At 33.5% G+C, this 21,157-nt stretch overlaps 1 protein-coding gene across 2 annotated transcripts; it reads right to left on the reverse strand.

The window, feature by feature from the left end:
* Window positions 1-9,159: 9,159 nt before the first annotated feature.
* Window positions 9,160-13,804, reverse strand: LOC100815294 (uncharacterized). Of its 2 annotated transcripts, none has more exons than XM_006573256.4 (6): window positions 13,651-13,804; window positions 10,961-12,950; window positions 10,808-10,883; window positions 9,919-10,295; window positions 9,608-9,706; window positions 9,160-9,508 (listed from the first exon to the last, which is right to left on the reverse strand). In XM_006573256.4, exons 2-6 carry the CDS (start codon window positions 12,860-12,862, stop codon window positions 9,353-9,355), a joined length of 2,610 nt encoding a protein of 869 aa, XP_006573319.1. In that variant the 5' UTR covers window positions 12,863-12,950; window positions 13,651-13,804; the 3' UTR covers window positions 9,160-9,352. The 2 variants fall into 2 exon arrangements, with proteins under 2 accessions (XP_006573319.1, XP_040864320.1); XM_041008386.1 differs by lacking the exon at window positions 13,651-13,804 and having other exon boundaries at window positions 10,961-12,695; window positions 12,814-12,944.
* Window positions 13,805-21,157: the final 7,353 nt, after the last annotated feature.

A 21,157-nucleotide genomic window follows, 5' to 3' on the forward strand; every position in this document is an offset into this window, starting at 1 on the left:
TGGAAATTTCTGTGGTATCAAATATTTTTTGTAAGTTATTTTGTTAAGTTTTGCTTTCAGCTTGGTTTTCCCTTTCAACTTGGTTTTCCCTTTCAATTTGAATGTTTTTTTTAAAAAAAATTAAATTAGTTTTTATACTTGATAGGCTTATTAGTGTGTGTTTAAATGTCAAAAATAAAAGAAAAATTATGTAACAATATTTATTTGAAGAAAATATTTTCAAATAAAATATTTTGAATATGAAATTTGTATTATTTTTTTAATTAGATTAGGTTGGTGTTGATGATTTATTAGTGTGTTAAAAATTAATGAACGTTTGAACTTTGAATAAAAAAAAATTGCAGATCATATTTATTTGAAGTAAGTATTTTGAGTACGAATTTTTCTTTAATATGAAGTTGTAGTATTATTTTAATTAGATTAGGTTGGTTTGTTGGTGTGTTAAAAATTTATAAGCGTTCAATTTGAAAGTGTTATTTGATGCTTTGTTTTTTCTCGTATCATATTTATTTTACTATATTTGTAGTAATTTTGTAATTACCTTTTTCCATTTTAAAGTTATTATTGTTAAGATTAATTATTTATACTATTAACTTCGTTCATGAATTATTTTGTCTTTAAAATTACTATGTTGAAATTGTTCATTTTTTTAAGTGTCTCCCATGAAATTTATTTGAAGTTAATTAATTTTTTTTTAAAAAAAATTGAATGTGAAGTTCCAATAAAGGGACCTTTTGTGATTACCTTTTGTTAGTTTGAATTTAAAGTTTTATAAAATCGTTTGTGTTATTTAAAATTGTTGATGTGAAATTTATTTAAAATTAATAATTTTGATTACATGTTGATTAGTTTCAAATTGCTACATTGAAATCGTTAATGTTTTTAAAGTGTGTTAATGTGAAATTGATTTGAAGTTAATTTTTTTTTAAAATAAAGTTTTATTTTGAAGTTCCAGCAATGACTTTTTGTGATACCCATTTTATAATTTATTTGATGTGTTAAAATATTGTTTTGTAGGTACACGATGAATTCGGTTATAACAGTGTTGTATTTCAATGGAAGGGTATATGAAGATAATGATGGTGCAATATTTGAAAGCAGTAAAAAAGAGATTCAGATTAAACGTGGAATTAGTTTCAATGCTTTGAAGAAAAAAATTGGAGATAAGGTAAAGTTACAAAATAATGAAATTATTTCTGCTATCAGTTGTAGATTTTTAGTGTCAGGAAAATATATTGCCTTGCAAATTTGTGATGACGAAGACGTTGAAACAATGCTGGAAAGTTTAAAACAACAAGAACAAATGTCAGTTCTAGAATTGTACATAGAAAATGATGTGGCTAGTGGTTCAATGTTTCATTCTGCAAATTCGCTTACATCATGTGGAAATTATTTATCTAATGATGAGACACAGCCGCCAACAAATATGAGCAATTTAAATGTTGACGAAGATGATTATCTTGTGTCTAACTCATACGTTGAAGAGTCTTTAGACGAAGATGACAGTGTTGACGGTATATCTGATACAGACGATGAAGTCAACGACATGATTCAACCAGTAAGAATTGTTCACCCAATAGAAGGTATAATTTGCTGTATAAAAAAATTAGACAATACATTTATTATTTGATGACAATTGTATTTAATGCTAAATAAGTATGATTTGAATTTTTATTTTGAACTGTTAGGTGCACAAGGAATTGAAAATCCATTTTGGAATGATGCTTTGCATTATAACAATATCAACTGGAGTTATCCTGATGAGGAGGACATTTGCGGTTTGGAGATGTCGTTGACCTTTAATGTTGTCCAAGAATCATATGTTGACATGGAATTTGATAGTAAAGATGCGGTCAAAAATGTAGTCAAACAATATGTTATGAATGTGCATCAAAGTTTCAAAGTTGTTGAAAGCAAATCGAACAAGTATGTGGTTTGTTGCTTGAATAAAAGTGCAGAGTGTCCTTGCCCTTTATATATGAGGGCAATTTTATCTAAAAAAACAGATACGTGGAAAGTCACACAATGGGGTGGACCACACACATGTCTGAATATGACCATGACACAAGATCACGAGAAACTTGATTCAAATTTAATTGCCACTTGTGTAGTAGGTACGTATTTTATGTTCATATGTTAATTTTTTGTTAATTGTCATTTAAATTTTGTTATGTTATTGACATGCATGATTAGAGAAGATCCATCAATAAAAGTTTCTTTGATTCAAAAGAGGATTAACAGTGAATTTGCGTACAAGGTGTCGTACAAAAAAGCTTGGTTGGCGAAACAGAAAGCCATTGCAATTGAATATGGCGATTGGGATAAGTCATATGCGAAACTTTCATCGTGGCTAACACACATGCAAAATCATTCTCCTGGATCATATTTTCAAATACTACATGAAGATTTTATCGTTGGGAATACGGTTAGTCGCGAACACCGTCAGTTTCATAGAGTTTTTTGGACTTTTGGGCAATGTAAAGAGGCTTTCAAGTACTGTAAGCCAATCATACAAATTGACGGCACACATTTGTACGTCAAATACCGTGGGATCCTCTTAATGGCCACATCACAAGATGGAAATGGTGGTGTCCTTCCTCTAGCATTCGCAGTGGTCGAAGGTGAGACGTTGATAGCGTGGTCATGGTTTTTGGCACACTTGCGTGAACACGTCACAGATAAAAATGGTATTTGTCTGATATCTGATTGACACGCGAGTATAAAGTCCGTTGTCACTAACGAAGCACTTGGTTGACAACCTCCCCACGGTTATCATGTCTACTGCATGCGACACATAGCAAGCAACTTCAATCGAAAATTCAATAATGCCAAACAAAAAGAAATGTTGAAGAAATTGGGTAAGATTTCATATTTGATGGTCACGTTTATTTAACTTTCATATATACTTAAAATTGTTATTCATAACTAATTTTATGCAGCCTACACTCCTTGCAAGCACATTTTTTTATCAAAATTTAGAAAAATTTCGTCAACTAAGTCCAGCCATAGCAACATGGATTGATCGGATTTCAAAGGAAAAATGGACGATGGCTTATGATAGAGAAGGATGTCGATATGGCCACATGACAACCAACCTCTCAGAATGTATCAATAAGGTTTTGAAGGATTGTCGCAACATTCCCATAACAGCATTGGTCAAATCAACGTACAGTAGGTGTCGAAAGTACTTTGTTGAGCGTGGCCGCCAAGCCCAAAGACAGTTAAATGAAGGACAAGTATATTGTTCAAAGCTTGTTAAAGAACTTAGAAAAAATCAAGAACAAGCTTGTTCGCACATCGTTCGCTTGTATGATATCCGCTCCACAAGCTTTGAAGTAGAGGAGACCTTCAATCCTATTACGCAACGTGGCGGATAAAGTGGGCAATTAAACTTGAATGGGCATTATTGTCAATGGCGGAAGGGTATTCTGGCGCTTCACTATCCATGTTCACACGTTTATTGGCGGCTTATGGGTTACGGTGAGCATGAACTTACTACCAATATATAGATGGTGGTTTACACCAATGAGCACATTTTAAAAGCTTACTCCACACATGGGGGCCTCCTTGGGGAATAAAACGAACAATTTCTCCTTCCAATGACGCATGGACACTTATCCCTGACCCAACTACAATTTGTGCGAAAGGTCAGCGAAAATCAACAAGGATACGGAATGAGATGGATTGGGTCGAACCATCTGAGCACCGACAAAAATGTAGTAGATGTGGAGCCGAAGGGCATAACAGACGTCGCTGTCCAATGCAATCTGAGCATGGGAGTTGTTCAAATCATTGATTTATGTATGTTAGTCGAGTGACTTGTATTTGCTTAAGTTCTCTTCAATGTATTGAATTTGTGGGGTCGAATGAATTCGTTAGTTAAAAACATTACTTATTTTGGTTTGTGTACATCAATTATTTGTGGGGTTCAATGAATTCATTAGTTTAAAACATAACCATAAACCCTAACCCTAAACCTAAATCCCAAACCCTAAACCCAAAATCCCAAACCACAAACCCAAAACCCTAACACATAAACCCTAACCCCAAACCCATAAACCCTAACCCTAAACCCAATCCCTAAACCCTAAATCTAAATCCCAAACCCTAAACCAAAAGTCTCAAACCCCAAACCCAAAACCCTAAGCATAAACCCAAAACCCTAAACACAAACCCTAAACCCTAACACTAAACCCTAAACCTTAAGCCCTAAACCAAACCCCTAACCCAAAACCCTAAGCCTTAAACCATAAAACATAAACCATAAACCCCAAACCCCAATTCCTAAAACCTAAACCCTACCCCCATAAACCCTAAACCCTAGCCCTAGCCCCTAAGCCTTAAACCCTAAACTCTAAACCTAAACCCTAAACCCTAAACCTAAACCCCAAATCCTAAACCCAAAACCCCAAACCTTAAACCATAACCCCTCAACCCTAAACCTAGGTTGAGTGACAGTGGAGAGTCCAATGCTGTAGTTAAGGGTATTCAAATTGATACTAAAGGAGAACTACCTACAATGATGAACTATGGACTTAGTCAATGTGGAGTATCTGCACATATGGTGTTGGTGTTCAGCTTTAGTTATTAAAACTACTTATTTTCTGTTAGTCAACTTTAGTTTTATTTTTAAACCTAATAAGTCGCCCATATCAGGTATTGCTCCAGGTACATTCCATTGCGGAGCAAATGAGGCGTTAGGTGTTGCCATTGGGGCATCGTGTTACTGCGAAGGAGTGATAGTGGGCCATGAAAAATGAGGTTGTGTTTCCGCAACACCACCAAAAGAATGTTCGCTCGCAGAAGTATCAGTGTGATGACCTTCAAAAGGATACTGATACATCTGTGAAGGATATTGGGAAAATGTTGCTGGCGTGTAATACATTCCATGACCACGCTCCATCATTTGTTGGGAATATTCTTCCGCTTCAACAGGCTCCCTTCGTCTGCCTATGCTCTGAGTTTCAACACTTGACCGAAGAATGTGAAACTCTTGTGCTGGGAATTCACGATCTGATGCTGGACCATGTGACACTGGCTCAGTGATTCTCTCTTGCTCTTCGGATATAATCGCTAACTTTTCCACGTAAGGCACGAGATCATCAACTGTCCATGTGTTCCTCCCTTGTGGTGACACCATATAGTGTAAAGTCTCCACAACTTCACCCTGCAATTATTATGCTCATGCTTAACAAAATAATTTGAAGTTAAACATTAAAAAACAGATAAATACCAATGTAGCTGCGTTTGTATTGTTTGGGTCGACAAACATCTTTGTTTTACGCCTATACCACACCATGTAGTCCGAGTTAAAACTCAATAGGCCCTCCAGTCGAGGATAAACGACGACCCTAAACTCAGCTCGATTGTTCCATTGATTGATGATCGGGGCCAACACCTGGAACCAATTTTCATCTTGTTTGCCTTTGAGCGTTATGCCATGGAGATTCTGCGATTGCGAAGGACACCCGGGAATAGGTTGTTGCAATCCAAATTATCGCAAAACTCTATCGGGTTGGTGCTACTCAACAACATGGAAACAAATCAGTGGCACCACCGCGAACCAGGCTACACTTCCAATCACACAAATTGGAGGCAACGCTGCCATCACAGTTGCTGTGTATGGCCCCCAGACAAACTGCATATAACAACACTGTTGTCAATTTTCAGTCAAACATAACATATTAACATTTCATTTAACCAAAACATTATGATCTTCTTACCTCATGTGGTTTCATGATATCCAATTTGCGACGAAAAACTCTAAGATCATCATTGCCAATATGCTGATTTCCACGTCGCAACCACCTACAATAAAAATGAAATCATCATTGTCAACACGTTCCATTATTAATTATTTTCAATTGAAATCTAATTTTTTAAACGACAAACCTGTGTCTGAGTGGTTTATTTTCTATTACGGGAGGCGTCCTCTTTGGAGGCAAAGTCGTGCATCGTTCCCATGCCCACATTTGGATTAAGATGCACATACCTCCGATTGATTTAACTTTGTAATCGATGGCGCTGCACATCTCTCTATATAAATACACAAGCACGGCAGGTCCCCACGCATACGTGCTGCACTGTTAAAAGTTACGTAAAAATTGTAGGTAGCTGAAGGAAACTCTGCTACTGCTTTTGTTAACAAAGAGGACACCTCTTATGAATCGAAGGATCCATGCACGGGTAAACCTTTGTAATTGTTCAACGTTACCGTCATGAATATTTATGTGAGAAAAATGGTGAGACAACCAACTTAATTTTACCACACTGCCTTCAAGTTCGCCTTCCTGTGGTCTGACTCCTAATAATTCTTCACATAAATCGGCCCAATCAAGATTTGTTGAACCAATTAATGGTGCCCCGTCAGTACGAAGACCTAATAAAACTGACACATCTTGAAGAGTAATGGTAACCTCTCCGCATCTCAAGTGAAACGTGTGTGTTTCGGGCTTCCATCTTTCAATCAACGCACTAATTAAGGCCGCATTTATTTTTAGGTATCCCATCTTCATTATCCAATAAAACCCAGATTGTCGAAGCAGAGGAACAATTTCCTCTGGTATTTGTTCTTCACCTTGATACGTCAGGACTGCTCGTCTGATGTGTAATTTTCTGTCTAGTTCCCCATTCCAAACATGTTCTGAAACATGCTTAGGTTGCATCCACAAAACGTCACCATCAATTGGATCAGACCTAGTTTGTATATTTGATGAGCATGACGACGAAGATGCCATTGATCCTGCAAAATAAAATATAATACAATAAAATGAATAATAAAATTTAAACATACTCTCCAAATTTCAAATAAATAACAAATTATATTTTTCAAATTTCAAATATTTCAATAACAAAATATATTACACAATCAACGAAATTTAAATATATTCTACAAATAAATTAAATCACATCCAAACACAACTGTACATAAATAACAAATTATTTTTTTTAATTTTAATAACAAAATATATTATAGAAATAACCTAATTCATATATATTCTACAAATAAATTAAATTACATACAAATATAAATTTAAATGTATAACATAATTTTTATATTTGCGACTAAAAATTAAAACAATATATATATATATATATATATATATATATATATATAAAATTAATAACTTAAAATACTTACGAGTAAAATAATGTAGCATCAAATGTTTAAACTAGATGTAATGTACCATATAAAAAAATTAAACTAAACCTAATATAAAATTAATAAGTTACGGAACCTAAAACTATTTTTAATCTACTATATAAATTTTTTTAACTAAACCTAATCTTCCATATAAAAATTTAAACTATTTCTAATTTATCATATCAAATATTTAAACTAAATGTAATGTACCATATAAAAAATTTAAACTAAACCTAATCTAAAATTAATAAGTTACAGAACCTAAAACTATTTTTAATCTACTATATAAATTTTTTTAACTAAGCCTAATCTACCATATAAAAATTTAAACTATTCTTAATTTATCATATCAAATATTTAAACTAAATGTAATGTACCATATACAAAATTTAAACTAAACCTAATCTAAAATTAATAAGATACGGAACCTAAAACTGTTTTTAATCTACTATATAAATTTTTTTACTAAACCTAATCTACCATATAAAAATTTAAACTATTTCTAATTTATCATATTAAATATTTAAACTAAATGTAATGTATCATACAAAAAATTTAAACTAAATGTAATGTACCATACAAAAAATTTAAACTAAACCTAATCTAAAATTATATTTTTCAAAATCTCAAACTATTCTTAATCTATTATATAAATTTTTTTAACTAAACCTAATGTACCATATAAAAATTTAAACTATTCCTAATCTACCATATAAAATTAATAACTTAGATTACCTAAAACTATTCCTAATCTACCATATAATTTTTTTTAACTAAATCTAATCTACTATATAAAATACAGAACTCAAACTAATAATATTAACAAATCAACTAAATCTAATGTATCCTATAATACAAATAATAATATACTAACTAAAATTATAACATATACATATAACACAAATAATATTAATATTTCAAATTACTACTTAAAATTTATAACTACCACCTAAACATACATAACATATAACATATAAAACAAACCTAACCTAAACATACATAACATATAACACTTAAAATTTATAACCTAAACACACCTAAAATTTATTATCAATTAAAAAAAACTTACCAAGAAGTTACAAGCAACAGAAATGAAAGAAGCAAAGGAAGCAAGGAAGCAAGGAAGCAAGCTTTCTGAATAACCAAGATGAAAGTTGAAGGCTCAGGAGAGTGAGTAGCAATGCAGTGGAGGAGAACTGCATATAAAGGCAACTTTTTTTTCAAAGCAAATCACTCCTCGTGATGGCACCTCCCCCCTGCAACGCACAACCTCTAGTGGCACGTCCCTGTTGCAGCCTGCACTTCACTCTGGGCTACGTTGCTACACCCTAGGGCCTTCAACACGCCAGTTTGACTGGCGCCTTCCTCAACGCGCCATTGCTTCTTGCGACTCCAATGCCACGTAAGCACAAAGGCAAGGCGTTGGTGGGAATGGCGACACCAGCGCCACGTGTCAGCTCCTCCCCGAAAGCGCCAATAGTGGTGGTGCCATGCATGGGGTTTACGAGAAAAAAGAGCACCCCTCAAGAATATGTTTGGAAACAACCCCATTTGGGGAATAAGTTTCTAAAAGAGCATCATTTGAAGATTTTTGCCGAACCGTGACTTACAATGTGAAAAACAAACACAATTTATGTTAAAAAAAATACTTTAAGATCAATTCATTGATAATTGAATAATTTAAAAAACAACCCTTAAATTTATATTAATTTAATCATTTAAATATATTTAACAAATAATTTAATTTAAATATATTGATAATGTAAAAAAATACAATATTATCCAATCATATATTATCATTTATATATGATAAGAATGTTGAATTTTATAATAATTATTTATACCCAAAATGATTTCTAATTGAATATTAATGTAAAAATAATTATTACAATGTCTTATCTTTATTGTATAAAGAGAATGACACTATTTTGTAAAATTGAGAACTAAAATATTTTTTACACCTACATGTTCTGGATCTAAAGTATGTTTACTATAATTCCGCACACACAAGCATAAATCCCCAAGTTGAAAATTTGACTCAACGCCGCTTGTTATACAGTATCAATTGAATCAACTTCTGACATAGGAAGGAACCACCCCCATCAGTTAAAATATAAGGCATTTCTAGAAAAAGAACTAATACAATGAATGGTAGGGCACTGAAAATTTGTACAGAAAATGGCATATTAGAACAACATTCTTTCTCTTTCAATTAGATTTGGACAAAGATACTGCGTCATCCTCATAGAACTTAACCTGGAACAACTTTCCACCTGCTTCATCAGCGAAGGCTATTTTTTTCCTCTCTTTACGCACTACATCTGGAGGAGGTTTTTGAGGAGATGGACTATCATCAGCAAATTTCTGAAGTTGATCAAGATCAGTAATTAATCATACAGTAATTAACCATAAAAGTTGTTAAAAATTAATACTAGCTTTAAGAGTGATAGGGGATTAACAAACCATTATTTTACAGAAACGGCTGCAATCCCTTGACATGAAGGCCAGGCATCGTTTTGTAGCTTCTTCAGCTCTTGTGGCATTCTTGACAGCCATTCTTGCCTGGAAATCAATAATGATCAATAAATGTTCAACTAATCAATAAATATATTAATTTTCCACTAGAGAAATTGAAATTACAAGAACTTTGTAACTCTTAGCGGTTTAAAATAGGAAAAGAAAAGCTATAGCCATCGGAATCTGCTTTACTGATGGACATAATGAGCAAATAATGAAACCATAAACATGAAGGGATGACATTGTGGTTATCATACCTCATTTACTTTATGTCTCAAAGACGTATTTAGACAGAATTCAGATCGTAACATATCATCCACAATGTCCTTCATTGACTTCAATTCCTTCGTGAGTCTCATAGCAAGGCATTCTGCATCATGCATCTGCTGCTGTGTAAATGCAATTGCACTCTTTGAGCAACTCTGTACAGAGTTGCACCCTATGCGGGTTGCTTGGCGAGAAGAATGAGCATTCTTGGAAATGCCTCTAGGTTGGGAAACTCTTTTACTCCTAGGAATAACACTAATTTTGTTAAAGATATCAGTTAGTCGAGCTCCTGTGATATCATCAAGCCCTTCAGCAGTACTATTCATCTTATCAGTCTTCTCAGAAAAGTATAGTTTTTCCTTGCATTCTGCGATCATTATAACCCAATATAAGTAAAATAAAAATGTGGTAAAAGGTCTAAGTGTTTAGAAGCTGTCAAATGTGTGATAAAAAGAAATTACACATCAAATAAAGAAATCCATAGGTGTTTTCATAGAAACAAGTTAGATTTGACAATTGGCAGAGAGAGAAATGGACTCGTTAGAGTTCAAGAAAAAGTATTTTTACTCAGTAAATAAAAGCCTGTTTTACTTCATTAAGATTTGAACTCTCGAGATAGTGGATCAAAGTTGGAAATATTACTTATTTCAAACATTAGTATGACCGTGACACCAACCCCATCAGGGTTTAACTTTCCCATTTCGTGATACTTCTTACGTAGCCTATAGCTATACAACCACATTTTACCTCTTTCAACAAAATCCATATTTCTTTCCAGGATTGTTGAGTTTATAGTTTGAAAAAATAAAGCTGAGCAGATTTAAACATGTAATTGTACTTATAGATCAAGATCACAGCATAAATACTTAAGGCACTTACTCAAATTGTTTTTATGATTCAAATTAACCGACTCCACAGCTTTACAGAGCCTTTCCTCTGAAGATGGTGAAATCGCCTGAAGTGAAACCATCTAGTGAGAAGAAGCAATAATATAAACCAAGTGAAATATAAATTTTATGATGATATTTTTACCTTTCTTGTTGATAATAGCCTTTCAGAATGATGCAGCTTTGAACTACCATCACATTCATCCCAAGAAGTAAGTTCATCAGTAGCCACATTGACATGTCTCTTCTCAGCAATGTTTACAGAAGCAAATGATTGCTTCTCCTCATATTCAGGTGGATCATCTGAGTGACAAACCAGACATTCATCAGGATTGGGGCCATGTTCAATAGTAGAGCTGAGTTCAACCTTATCCTCAGAACCAGTTGTAAATTCATCAATACAGTCATGTTCAATAGTAGAGCTGGGTTCTACCTGATCCTCAGAACCAGCTGAAAATTCATCATTACTGCTGTCGTGTTCAATAGTAGAGCTGGCTTCTACCTGATCCTCGTTACCAGCTGTAAATTCATCGTTAGTGCAGTCATGTTCAATAGTAGAGCTGGGTTCTACCTGATCCTCAGAACCAGCTGAAAATTCATCATTACTGCTGTTGTGTTCAATAGTAGAGCTGGGTTCTACCTGATCCTCGTTACCAGCTGTAAATTCATCATTACTGCAGTCATGTTCAATAGTAGAGCTGGGTTCTACCAGATCCTCATTGCCAGCTGTAAATTCATCATTACTGCAGTCATGTTCCATAGTAGAGCTACATTCTACCTGATCCTCAGCACCAGTTGTAAATTCATTACTACTGCAGTCATCGAGGATAATATTATCATCTTTAAACTCTACACCAAGGCAATCAAGGTCTTTATGAGTAACCACATTAGGTAATGAGACAGCAGTGTCAGTGTCACCATCGGGTTGATTGTCATGAATATCAGAGTTATGATCTTCAACCAGAGAGATTCCTTGTGGGGAGATGTAATGGAGATCTGGATTGATGATGCATTCTTCACTTTCAAATTCTATTGCAGGCATGTATGGAGACTGGTCATTGCTTAGTTGATAATTACTTATCACAATATCCATACAAGATGGCCTCACCATTCGTAATGGAATAAAATCAACACGCTCCTGCCACTCATCTAATTCATTCTCCAAATTCCATTCATAGATTATCTCTGCTTCTTGGCTTTCTATAATACAATAGTCATCTGGCTCGCCATAGCAATCAGCTTCAGGAACCTCAGATTTCACTTCAACAAGGGCAACTGAATCTCCACTAAAGAATGGGATCTCTTGATCAATTTTTATCTCTTCACTAGTGGGTGGGAACTCTTGACCGTCTTGGATCTCTTCACAGGAGGGTGAGAACTCTTGACAGTCTTGGATCTCTTGGCTAGAAGGTGAGAACTCATGATAGTCTAGGATCTCTTCGCTAGAGGGTGGGAACTCTTGATTGTTTAGGATCTCTTCAGGTTCAGATTTGATGACTAGCATAATCTCTTGGGTATCAGTAGGGCTTGGTTCTTCAAAGCACTTTTTCTTCTTCGTCTTCATATTCTTTGATAGTTTAGATTTCAAGCTACTGAGAGTCTGCAGGAAATCAGAATCATCTGCTGCCCTTTGCTCCTCTCTGTAGTCCTCCAGGAATGACGAATCTTCAACTTTCATGTTTATTTTAGAGGAGTCAAGACCTTGTGAGTGTTTTCGCTTCCTTGTTTTGCAACTTGCTTTAATTTGGCTTAAGGTAAAATTGTCAAAGTTGTCATCATCCAAGTTAATGATTCTCTGATCATCATCATCATTGACATTACATATGGAAGCATCAGGCTTGGTTTTCACAGGGCTTTCCTCAATTTCACCCAAGCATGATCTTTCAGCCATTCCATCATCATTATGAGACAATAAGCCATCATAAATGTCAGTGAGCTTTTTAAATTTAAGTTTTGGTTGTCCACGAACAACATTTGGGGCTTTTGTAACTAAATCACCTTTAATAGCCTGGATGAAATGAAGATGACCACAACAGCGTAGCTCCATATGGATGCTCTATTGCTCTACACACAAGCACAATCTTCGCACAGTGTTCTTCAAATATTCCCCTAAATCTGTCAAGAATTACAAACCACTGGAAACAATAAAAAGAAGCATTTAGAACAACGATTTAAGGCAACTCATTAATAGTACTTGCAAATCATGACTGATTTTGGATTTTCAAAATCAATTCTGCAATTCTGAGAGAAGAGAATCAACCTAAATCTGTAGCAATCAGGACCACTAACGAAGCAAAAAAGGGAATCAACCTCAAATCGAAGCGAAAACACGCAGAACAACCAAAACACAAACAAATCACAAAATGTACAAAACATATAGGCATAGATCCAAAATCATACCACCATCGAATTAACACAAATCTTAAAAATTGAACATTAGAGGCCATAGATTTCCAACGGCTAAATTAACCCTAAAAATCGAATGGATTCATGACTAGCTTCAACATCCTATCTCCATATCAAGAGTTCGCAACAGAAAATTTAAACAACAAAAGAACTCAATAGTTGAATTCACTCTTCAAGCATAAACACCGAAAGAAAAAAAATCTGTAGAAACTCCTAAAAACCCATAAAATTAACCTTAAAAAGCAGTTAAGGAGGGAAAATATACAACGAAACAATTTTCCAGGCATAAAAGGTCAAAACTTAGCGTGAAATCGAAACAAATTGGAAGAAATTGGGGAAAATGAAAAGGAAAAAGCAGATTCGGCGTTTTTATATCTGAAAGAGAAGAAAATGGTTTTGCAAACGAAGATGAGATACACGAACGCTCACCTGAGGTTGGACGAAACGCTGCGTTTCGGAGCGCCGAAGAGAGAGCACAGATCTGAATTAGGGTGAGCTCGCCAATTGATTGTGTGTGTGTAACACTAAAAACTTCTGATTTTTTTATATATAGCATTAGTGAAGAGCGAGCGCGCCAATTGATTTTGGCGGGAGCGTACCATATTTTTTTTTTGACGTTCATGGTCGTGACCATGTTTCAGGTGATGGGCCTAGGTATGATCGAAACTAGAATGGAATATACCTCACTTTTTCCCTCCTCAACTTTGTTTGAAATAAAAATTAAAACTAAATTAATACTTTTCTTAGGTATACTTTTTTATTAAAAATGAAAACTATAATTATAAAATTTAAGTGTAGTATATAGTATTATTTTTAATTTAAATTAAAGTTTTATTTTAATAACGGTTATATTAGTATTTAGGTTCATCAACTTTAACTAAATTTTTCAATTCGGGTGGTTGAGTGTGTTTTTTCCTTTCAATCAGGCACATGAAATTGTATTTATTTTATAATTATGTCCCATAAGACCTAATTAAAAAAATAAATACAAGTTTAGGAACTCAATTCAAAGAAAGAAAAAAATTTAGAAACCTATTTAAAAATGATAAATAATTTAGATATTTAATTAAAAACCTCTAAATCTCCGCAGGTGTTTTCACCCTTATAGGTTCTAAAATGATTAAAGAACATAAGAATAATGAGCTTAGGACTTGTAGAAGTGAGAATGCTAGCCTGTAGTAGTTGATATTTTTTTAATTAGGTCCTAAACTAATTGTTATTTTTAAATAGGTTTGTAAACAGTTTTTTTTTAATTGAATACTTGAAGTTGTATTTATTTTTTAATTATGTGTAACAGATACAGGTTTAGGGACTCAATTAAAAAAAAATAAGGTTAGGAGTTTATATAAATTATTATAAAAATTCAAAGACATGCAGAATAATTAAACCTTTAATAATTTGCATTATAAAGTCATCGCTAATTATTAGGGTGAATATTTTAGTTGTATGATTTTGGTTTATTTATTAATTTAACACACACACACACATAAGTTGGTGACCAAATTTTGTAATTTTTGTAATTTTTGTAATTTTCCTCATGTGTTGATCGAAGAATTAGTGTAGATTAATGGAAAATCTATTGATTTTAGTGATAACCGAACCAGGATAAAGGTCAACACGGTTGGATGCATGGCTGATTATTTTTTCCATATCAGTCAAACAAGAAGGTTAACCGAGTGGGCATAAGGCCTAATCGGTTGCTTATAGTGTTTGTCGAAATGACAAAAATGGACAATCAATGGCTTATCATGCCTGCCAAAATGACAAAAATCAATTGCTTACATGGTCTGTCGATCTAACAAAAATAACTGACAGGGAAAATAAAAAAATCAAATTAATTAATTCATATTTAATTTAATAAATATAAAATAATATTCTCTATGATTTTCTGATATTTAAATGGTTTGTGGTAGATAAAATTAATTGATGATAGTGCTCCCTTAAAAATAGAAAGGGGTTTCTAGTTAGTTTAAAATTTAAAATGTAGATCAATTGATTTTCAGGAGTGGAAAATGTGTCTAGTGACATTTTTGTAAATAAATGCAATAGCTTTACGACAGTTTTGCAATTTTAAGATGGTTTATACAAAACCATCTTAAAATATTTTTCACTATTTTTAATATTTCATTTTTCCCTCAACTCTCTTGTGCTCTCACTCTTCGACTCCCTGTCTAGGGTTCCCAAGTCACCACCTCAATGCCGCTCAAGGACCGCAAAGTTTAGATCCCAAGCTTCCATGGCATGAGGTCTGGCTCCGTCTCTGCTCTCGCCCGCGATGCCTTCTCCCTTCCTTTATCCACATGCTCTCTCTCCCTCAAATGAATTAAGGCAACCCCTCTCCCTTCCTTCATCCAAGATGCTTGTCGAGCTCTCCAAGTCCCAGGACTCCGCTGCCGGCGACAGCACCACCACCGTCATCGTCATCATCGGCGCCCTCCTCAAGCAGTGCCTCCACCTCCTCTCCCACGACATCCACCCCACCATCGTCACTGACGCCCTCCACAAGGCTGCCATCAAGGCTGTCGATGTTCTCATTGCCATGGCTGTCCTCGTCAAGCTCTCCAACCGTGACTCCCTCGTGAAGTCCACTCAAATTTAATGGATAGGGGTAATATGAATTAGGTAACCCAATTGTAAATAAGAAAACTCACCCAATTTAAATCCAAATGACACTACTACAAATTATGCATTCAACATCGCCAATTTAACATCGGTTTCAAGAAAAACCGATGTTAAATTATACGTGGTGGCATTTCCATAAATAATTGGAGCTTCTTAACATCGGTTTTTAAAAAATCAATGTTGTTAGTAATTACTTAACATCGGTTTTTTAAAAACTGATGTTGTTAGTATAATGTTAACATCAGTTTTCAGAAAACCGATGTTAAGTAATTACTAACAATATCGAATTTTTAAAAAATCAATGTTTTCAAATAAGTAGATAACATCGGTTTTTTTAACCAATGTTAGTTCATTTTTTAAACACTTCAATAGCAATAGTCATAGCATAGCCATAGTTCTTTTTTAAGCTGTATTGGGTTTCTCCTCCATGTTAAGAAATGAACACCAAGTCACCGATATTCTTTCAATATCGCCCAAGATGAACACCAAGTCTCCGTCCATGACCGTCGAGAAGAAGATTTAGAAGAAGAAGAAGAAGAAGTTGGATCGCCCGTGACCGTCAATTTCGTGAAGAACAGGTCACTCTCTCCGATCTCATTCGAGTTAGTTATCTTGTTTGTTTTCCTTTTGATTTTGATGTTTTGATTTTTGGATTGGGGGTTAGGGGTTTTCGCAATTATTGATTTTTTCATTGGGGGTTAGGGTTTTTGCAATTGGGGATTTCCTCAATCTAAATTCCATTCAATGTTTACCATATAATTCTCATGCCACTTGGCAGAAAGGCCAACAAAAGGATCCCCTTACTCTGGCCAGGTTCGGTTCGGTTAGGTTAGGTTATCCATTTTTTGTTTTCGCGCAACTCTTTAAACACAATGCATTTGTTTTGACGTTTTGCTTTTCAGGATGTGAATTGTGGCAACACGCTCTTGATCTCTCTTGAGGGCCTTGTCGAGGATGGGTTGTTGGAAAAACACCAGCTTCCTCAACCAATGTGAGTTAGCCACGTGGTTTTCAGCTCTATTTTTTCTTGTGTTCCCTGTTTCCCCTGTCTTATTGTTAAATCAATGCAGTGATGCAGAGTGGGTTAATTTTTCACTCATTGCTGATCTTAAGGATCCTTTGATAACTAAGGTATGTTGTTTACTGTTACAACATTGTTACTGCTTGTAGTTGTATTGTATGCATCTAAACTAGCTTTTTTTCTTCAATTTTTTTTGAAACTCTTCCTTTGTGGCATTATTCTATTTTCTTTCCATCATTCAAATATTAAGATCATTTTTTGTTAATTTTCCTCTAGTTGAAATTCTGTGTAAGCTGTAGAGAGGCTCATTTCAAGTGAAGGGGAACTCAAAACACAGCTTGAGAATTTTTGAAGGGATCTTGACATATCATGTGAGACACTCGTTTAGTTGCAATTCTAATTAAATATGTATGGATGCCCACTAGCTTCAGTGCTATTTGTCTTTGAAATGATAATTTGTTTATACAATTGTTTTATATTATTTACATGTAAGTGTACAGTAAGCTTGTATGCATATTTTCTTTTTGCATTTTTTCTTCCCACAGATTTCAGGGATTTGATCCTTCTGTTTTGTGCCATTTCCTCTTTTAATACACTTTTCATTTATTGAAAATATATTCAACTGGAAAAAATAAATAAAATCTAGAAACTTGTTGTGATGGGAAATTTCAACACTTTCGATTTCCTTCTTTGATCTCATTCGGGTTGGTTTTCTTCTTCATCCTTTTTACATAGTCAATTAATATTAAGCGTTGATGTTTGTGTCTTAGTGAGTTTGTTGAATGAATATTTTAGTTTTATATGCACAGTTGGTGTACTGGTATTGTTGTTGGGGCTTGAAAAAAGTTCTATGGCATTATCTTGTGTTAAAAAAGATTCAAGCAATTTTTGGAGGTCACATCCAATTTTCCATTCTCCAATTAATAAACTCTATGTACGGTATTAGTTTAGCTTTCATATATAGTATAAAAGAATTTTCCATTCTGAAGTTAATAAACTCTAATGCACATATATTTTTTATTCTGATTACTCCCTAAACTCAACATGTAATTGTCTCCTCATTTTTAATTTAAATTAAAAATGTTAATTTATTAATGTATATTATAATCTAATTGTTTTCATATTTTATTTTTTATTTTTTATATATTATAATCTGAATTTTCATAAAGTAATTTTTTTTTGCAATTGATTCTTAAGTTATCAAACATAATATCATGTAAATTTCAAATATTTTTCATTAAATTATGAGTCAAGTTCATTTAATTAGCTTGGTTCTTGTATTTTAGTTCTTGTTTTTCTAAATAATTTGCTTAACTTTTACTTGCTTTCCAGATAGCTTCTGGTTTGCCTTTAGATTTTGTGCAAATCCTCATTATTTTGAGGTTGATAATGTCAAGTAAGTAGTTATGAGATTCATTTTAGGCATTTCATGCTATTTTTCTCCCTTCTATTATATAATGAAGCAATTTTTAAAAGTTTAATTAAAAGAAAGCACATCCAAAAACTATGTTTTTATTCTTTTGTTTAAGTCTTCTGTACATAAAGGATTCTCTTTGGATATAAATATAGAAAAGAAAGGTTAGGTTAAATATGTTTTTACTCCCTATAAATATAGAAAATTTTGGTTTTATCCTTTAATTTTCTTTTTGGAGAATGATAAAAAATATATTAATGAAGTGATAATACTATTTGTATTTTTAATGAAGATAAGTTAGTCACATTTGTATTGTTATTGATACTATTTTATAATTTTCTTGATCCTTATGAGTATTGTTATTGCCAAAAACCAATGTTCTAAATGCACTTTTTACATCGATTTTTTCAAAATTGATGTAGAAAACGTTTCAGAATACACAATTCAACATCGGTTCTAAAAACTGATGTTGTTTTTGTAGTTTTTTTTTTATATTTCTTACTATACGTCATTGGTTTTGGTAATAATCGATGTCATGTAGTATATGTTAACATCGATTTTTAAAAAATTGATGTTAACATTGATAATGTTAACGTCAGTAGTTTCAACATCGATTAAAAACTGATGTTGAAAGTAAAAAACAACTGATATTGAAAGCCTATTTTCTAGTAGTGTGAGTAAATGGGGACGTGTACTGGTACTAAATTTGGGTACCATGTAAATCTAGTAATAGGAGAAAACCACGGGTTGAGGACTCAGATGAGGATAAAGATATTGGCCATCCTTATTGGCAGAACAACATATGAAACCTCCTATATTGATTTTGAAAAATTATTTTATGTTGTAAATATGATGTTTATGTTGGGATGGGATGCTGGGAAGACAAGTAAATCCAAGATGGAAGGTGCTTGAGTTTAAGCAATACAACCATTATTTAATTTTAATTAGCATTAATAAACATTGATGTTATATTTCACATGTATATACAGAGTTTTTCCCCCGTTGTCACATTGAAGCTTAGTTGCCTTGAGTTGGGTAAACACTTTTATATTTATTTTAGGTGGCAAGATTGCAATGGAAGGGAAAGTAGAACATAAGTTTGATATGAAACCCCACGGTGAAAACATTGAAGAGTATGGTAAATTGTGCCGTGAGAGGACAAAAAATTTATGATTAAAAATTGACAAATACATGTATATTTATTATTTAATTATCCCTTAATGTTTGTTGCTTTCTGTCTATGATTAAATAATTGATTTTTTGGTTCCCTTGATTCAATTGGAAGGTTATTGATAATGATCAGGTAGTTCTAATGAGGCCAATGCCTAGAATGTTTAGTCTAGTTTCATCCAATTCCAAGGTACATAATGTATACAATCTCCTATCTTTTGGACATGTTGTTAACATGCTTGTAATTAAGAAAAAACTTATATTTTCGAAAAGATTATTTACTTCTCGGACAAAAGCACTCATACTTTGGTGAATGACCTGAAAAATCAAGTGTGTTCAAAAAGTAGCTTTGTTGATTCCACAACATTCTCGATATTCTAATTCCTGAATGTAGTCCCATGCATACATGCTGGGAACCTTTAAAGCAGATGTGAAAATACTAGACAATGAAACCATCAGTTTTGATGGTAAGCCCATTAAGCACTACTGCAAAAAAAGCCTTTAACAATGGTTAATAGAGGTTTTCAACGACGGTTATAACCCGTCTTTGTATCCAACGTCGTTGAAAGTTAGAACATTTAGCAACGGTTGTTTGGAAACAACCGTCTTAGAAAGTGTCCTTCCTAAGACTTTCTAAGACGATCCTAGATAATAATCGTCTTAAAATTGATACTTTCTTAGAAGGTCCCAGATAACAACCGTCTTAGAAAATGTCATTTCTAAGATGTTTCTTAACTAAGACTCGTCTTAGAAAGTAGACATTCTAAGACGGTTCCCTTCTTACAACCGTCTTAGAAATGACACTTTCTAAGACGTTTCTTACCTAAGTCGTCTTAGTTATACCAAATTTTTTACACCTGAAAATTTACCAAATTACAAACATGAATGCATAACCTACAACATGAATAAACCTAATTCAGCAATCTATATATAATTATACAGTTAAAACTTAAATTCGGCAATCTATACATGAATAAACCTTAAGAAAATAATTCCGCAATCTATACATGAATAAACCTTAAGAAAATAAATTCAAGCACAATTCATGCCTTTACTCTTCTACTCTTCATTCTATTTTAAATTGAGTATACAGTAACTAACCAATATTACCTATGTTGATCATTCAACATCTCAAAACAAAGATTTAGATCTCAAGTATCAAGGACAATATTTCCACCCATGTACTACAAATACTAGTGTCGAATTTCATTTTGATACAACCAAGAGGAATCTTTGCATCACTCTCTCTAATACTCTTTTTTTTTATTATTAGTTGAAATTTATTGTAAATCACAATAGTGGTTCTTACTTCTCATTTGATGAGTTTCTCTCCAAATTTAGAAGTAGAACCTACCAAAGTTTTTGATTTCCAATAAATTTCTGCCAATAATAGAGTGTTAGAAGGAGAGTGTTGCTAGCACTCCTCTACAACCAAATATGTCAAGAAGAGTTTCAACAGTCCTGTGACAACCACTAACAAAACTTATATTAAGACCAACAGTTCAAAAGATGAAAAAAAAGAGTTCTTAAATGGTATGCTTCCCTAAGTTCACATAGTACCATTTGTCTTGTGCCAAGACCACTCTCCTCAGTGGTAATCACATTAATCAGATAAATGGTATGCACCTCCTATGTAGCACTGTATTGGAACATGCATACATGTTCATCATGCATACCCAAAAAAAGTAGCTCAGAAAAATGAAGGAAAT

Source organism: Glycine max, chromosome 1 (genome assembly GCF_000004515.6).
Source record: "Glycine max cultivar Williams 82 chromosome 1, Glycine_max_v4.0, whole genome shotgun sequence".
Taxonomy (NCBI): domain Eukaryota; kingdom Viridiplantae; phylum Streptophyta; class Magnoliopsida; order Fabales; family Fabaceae; genus Glycine; species Glycine max.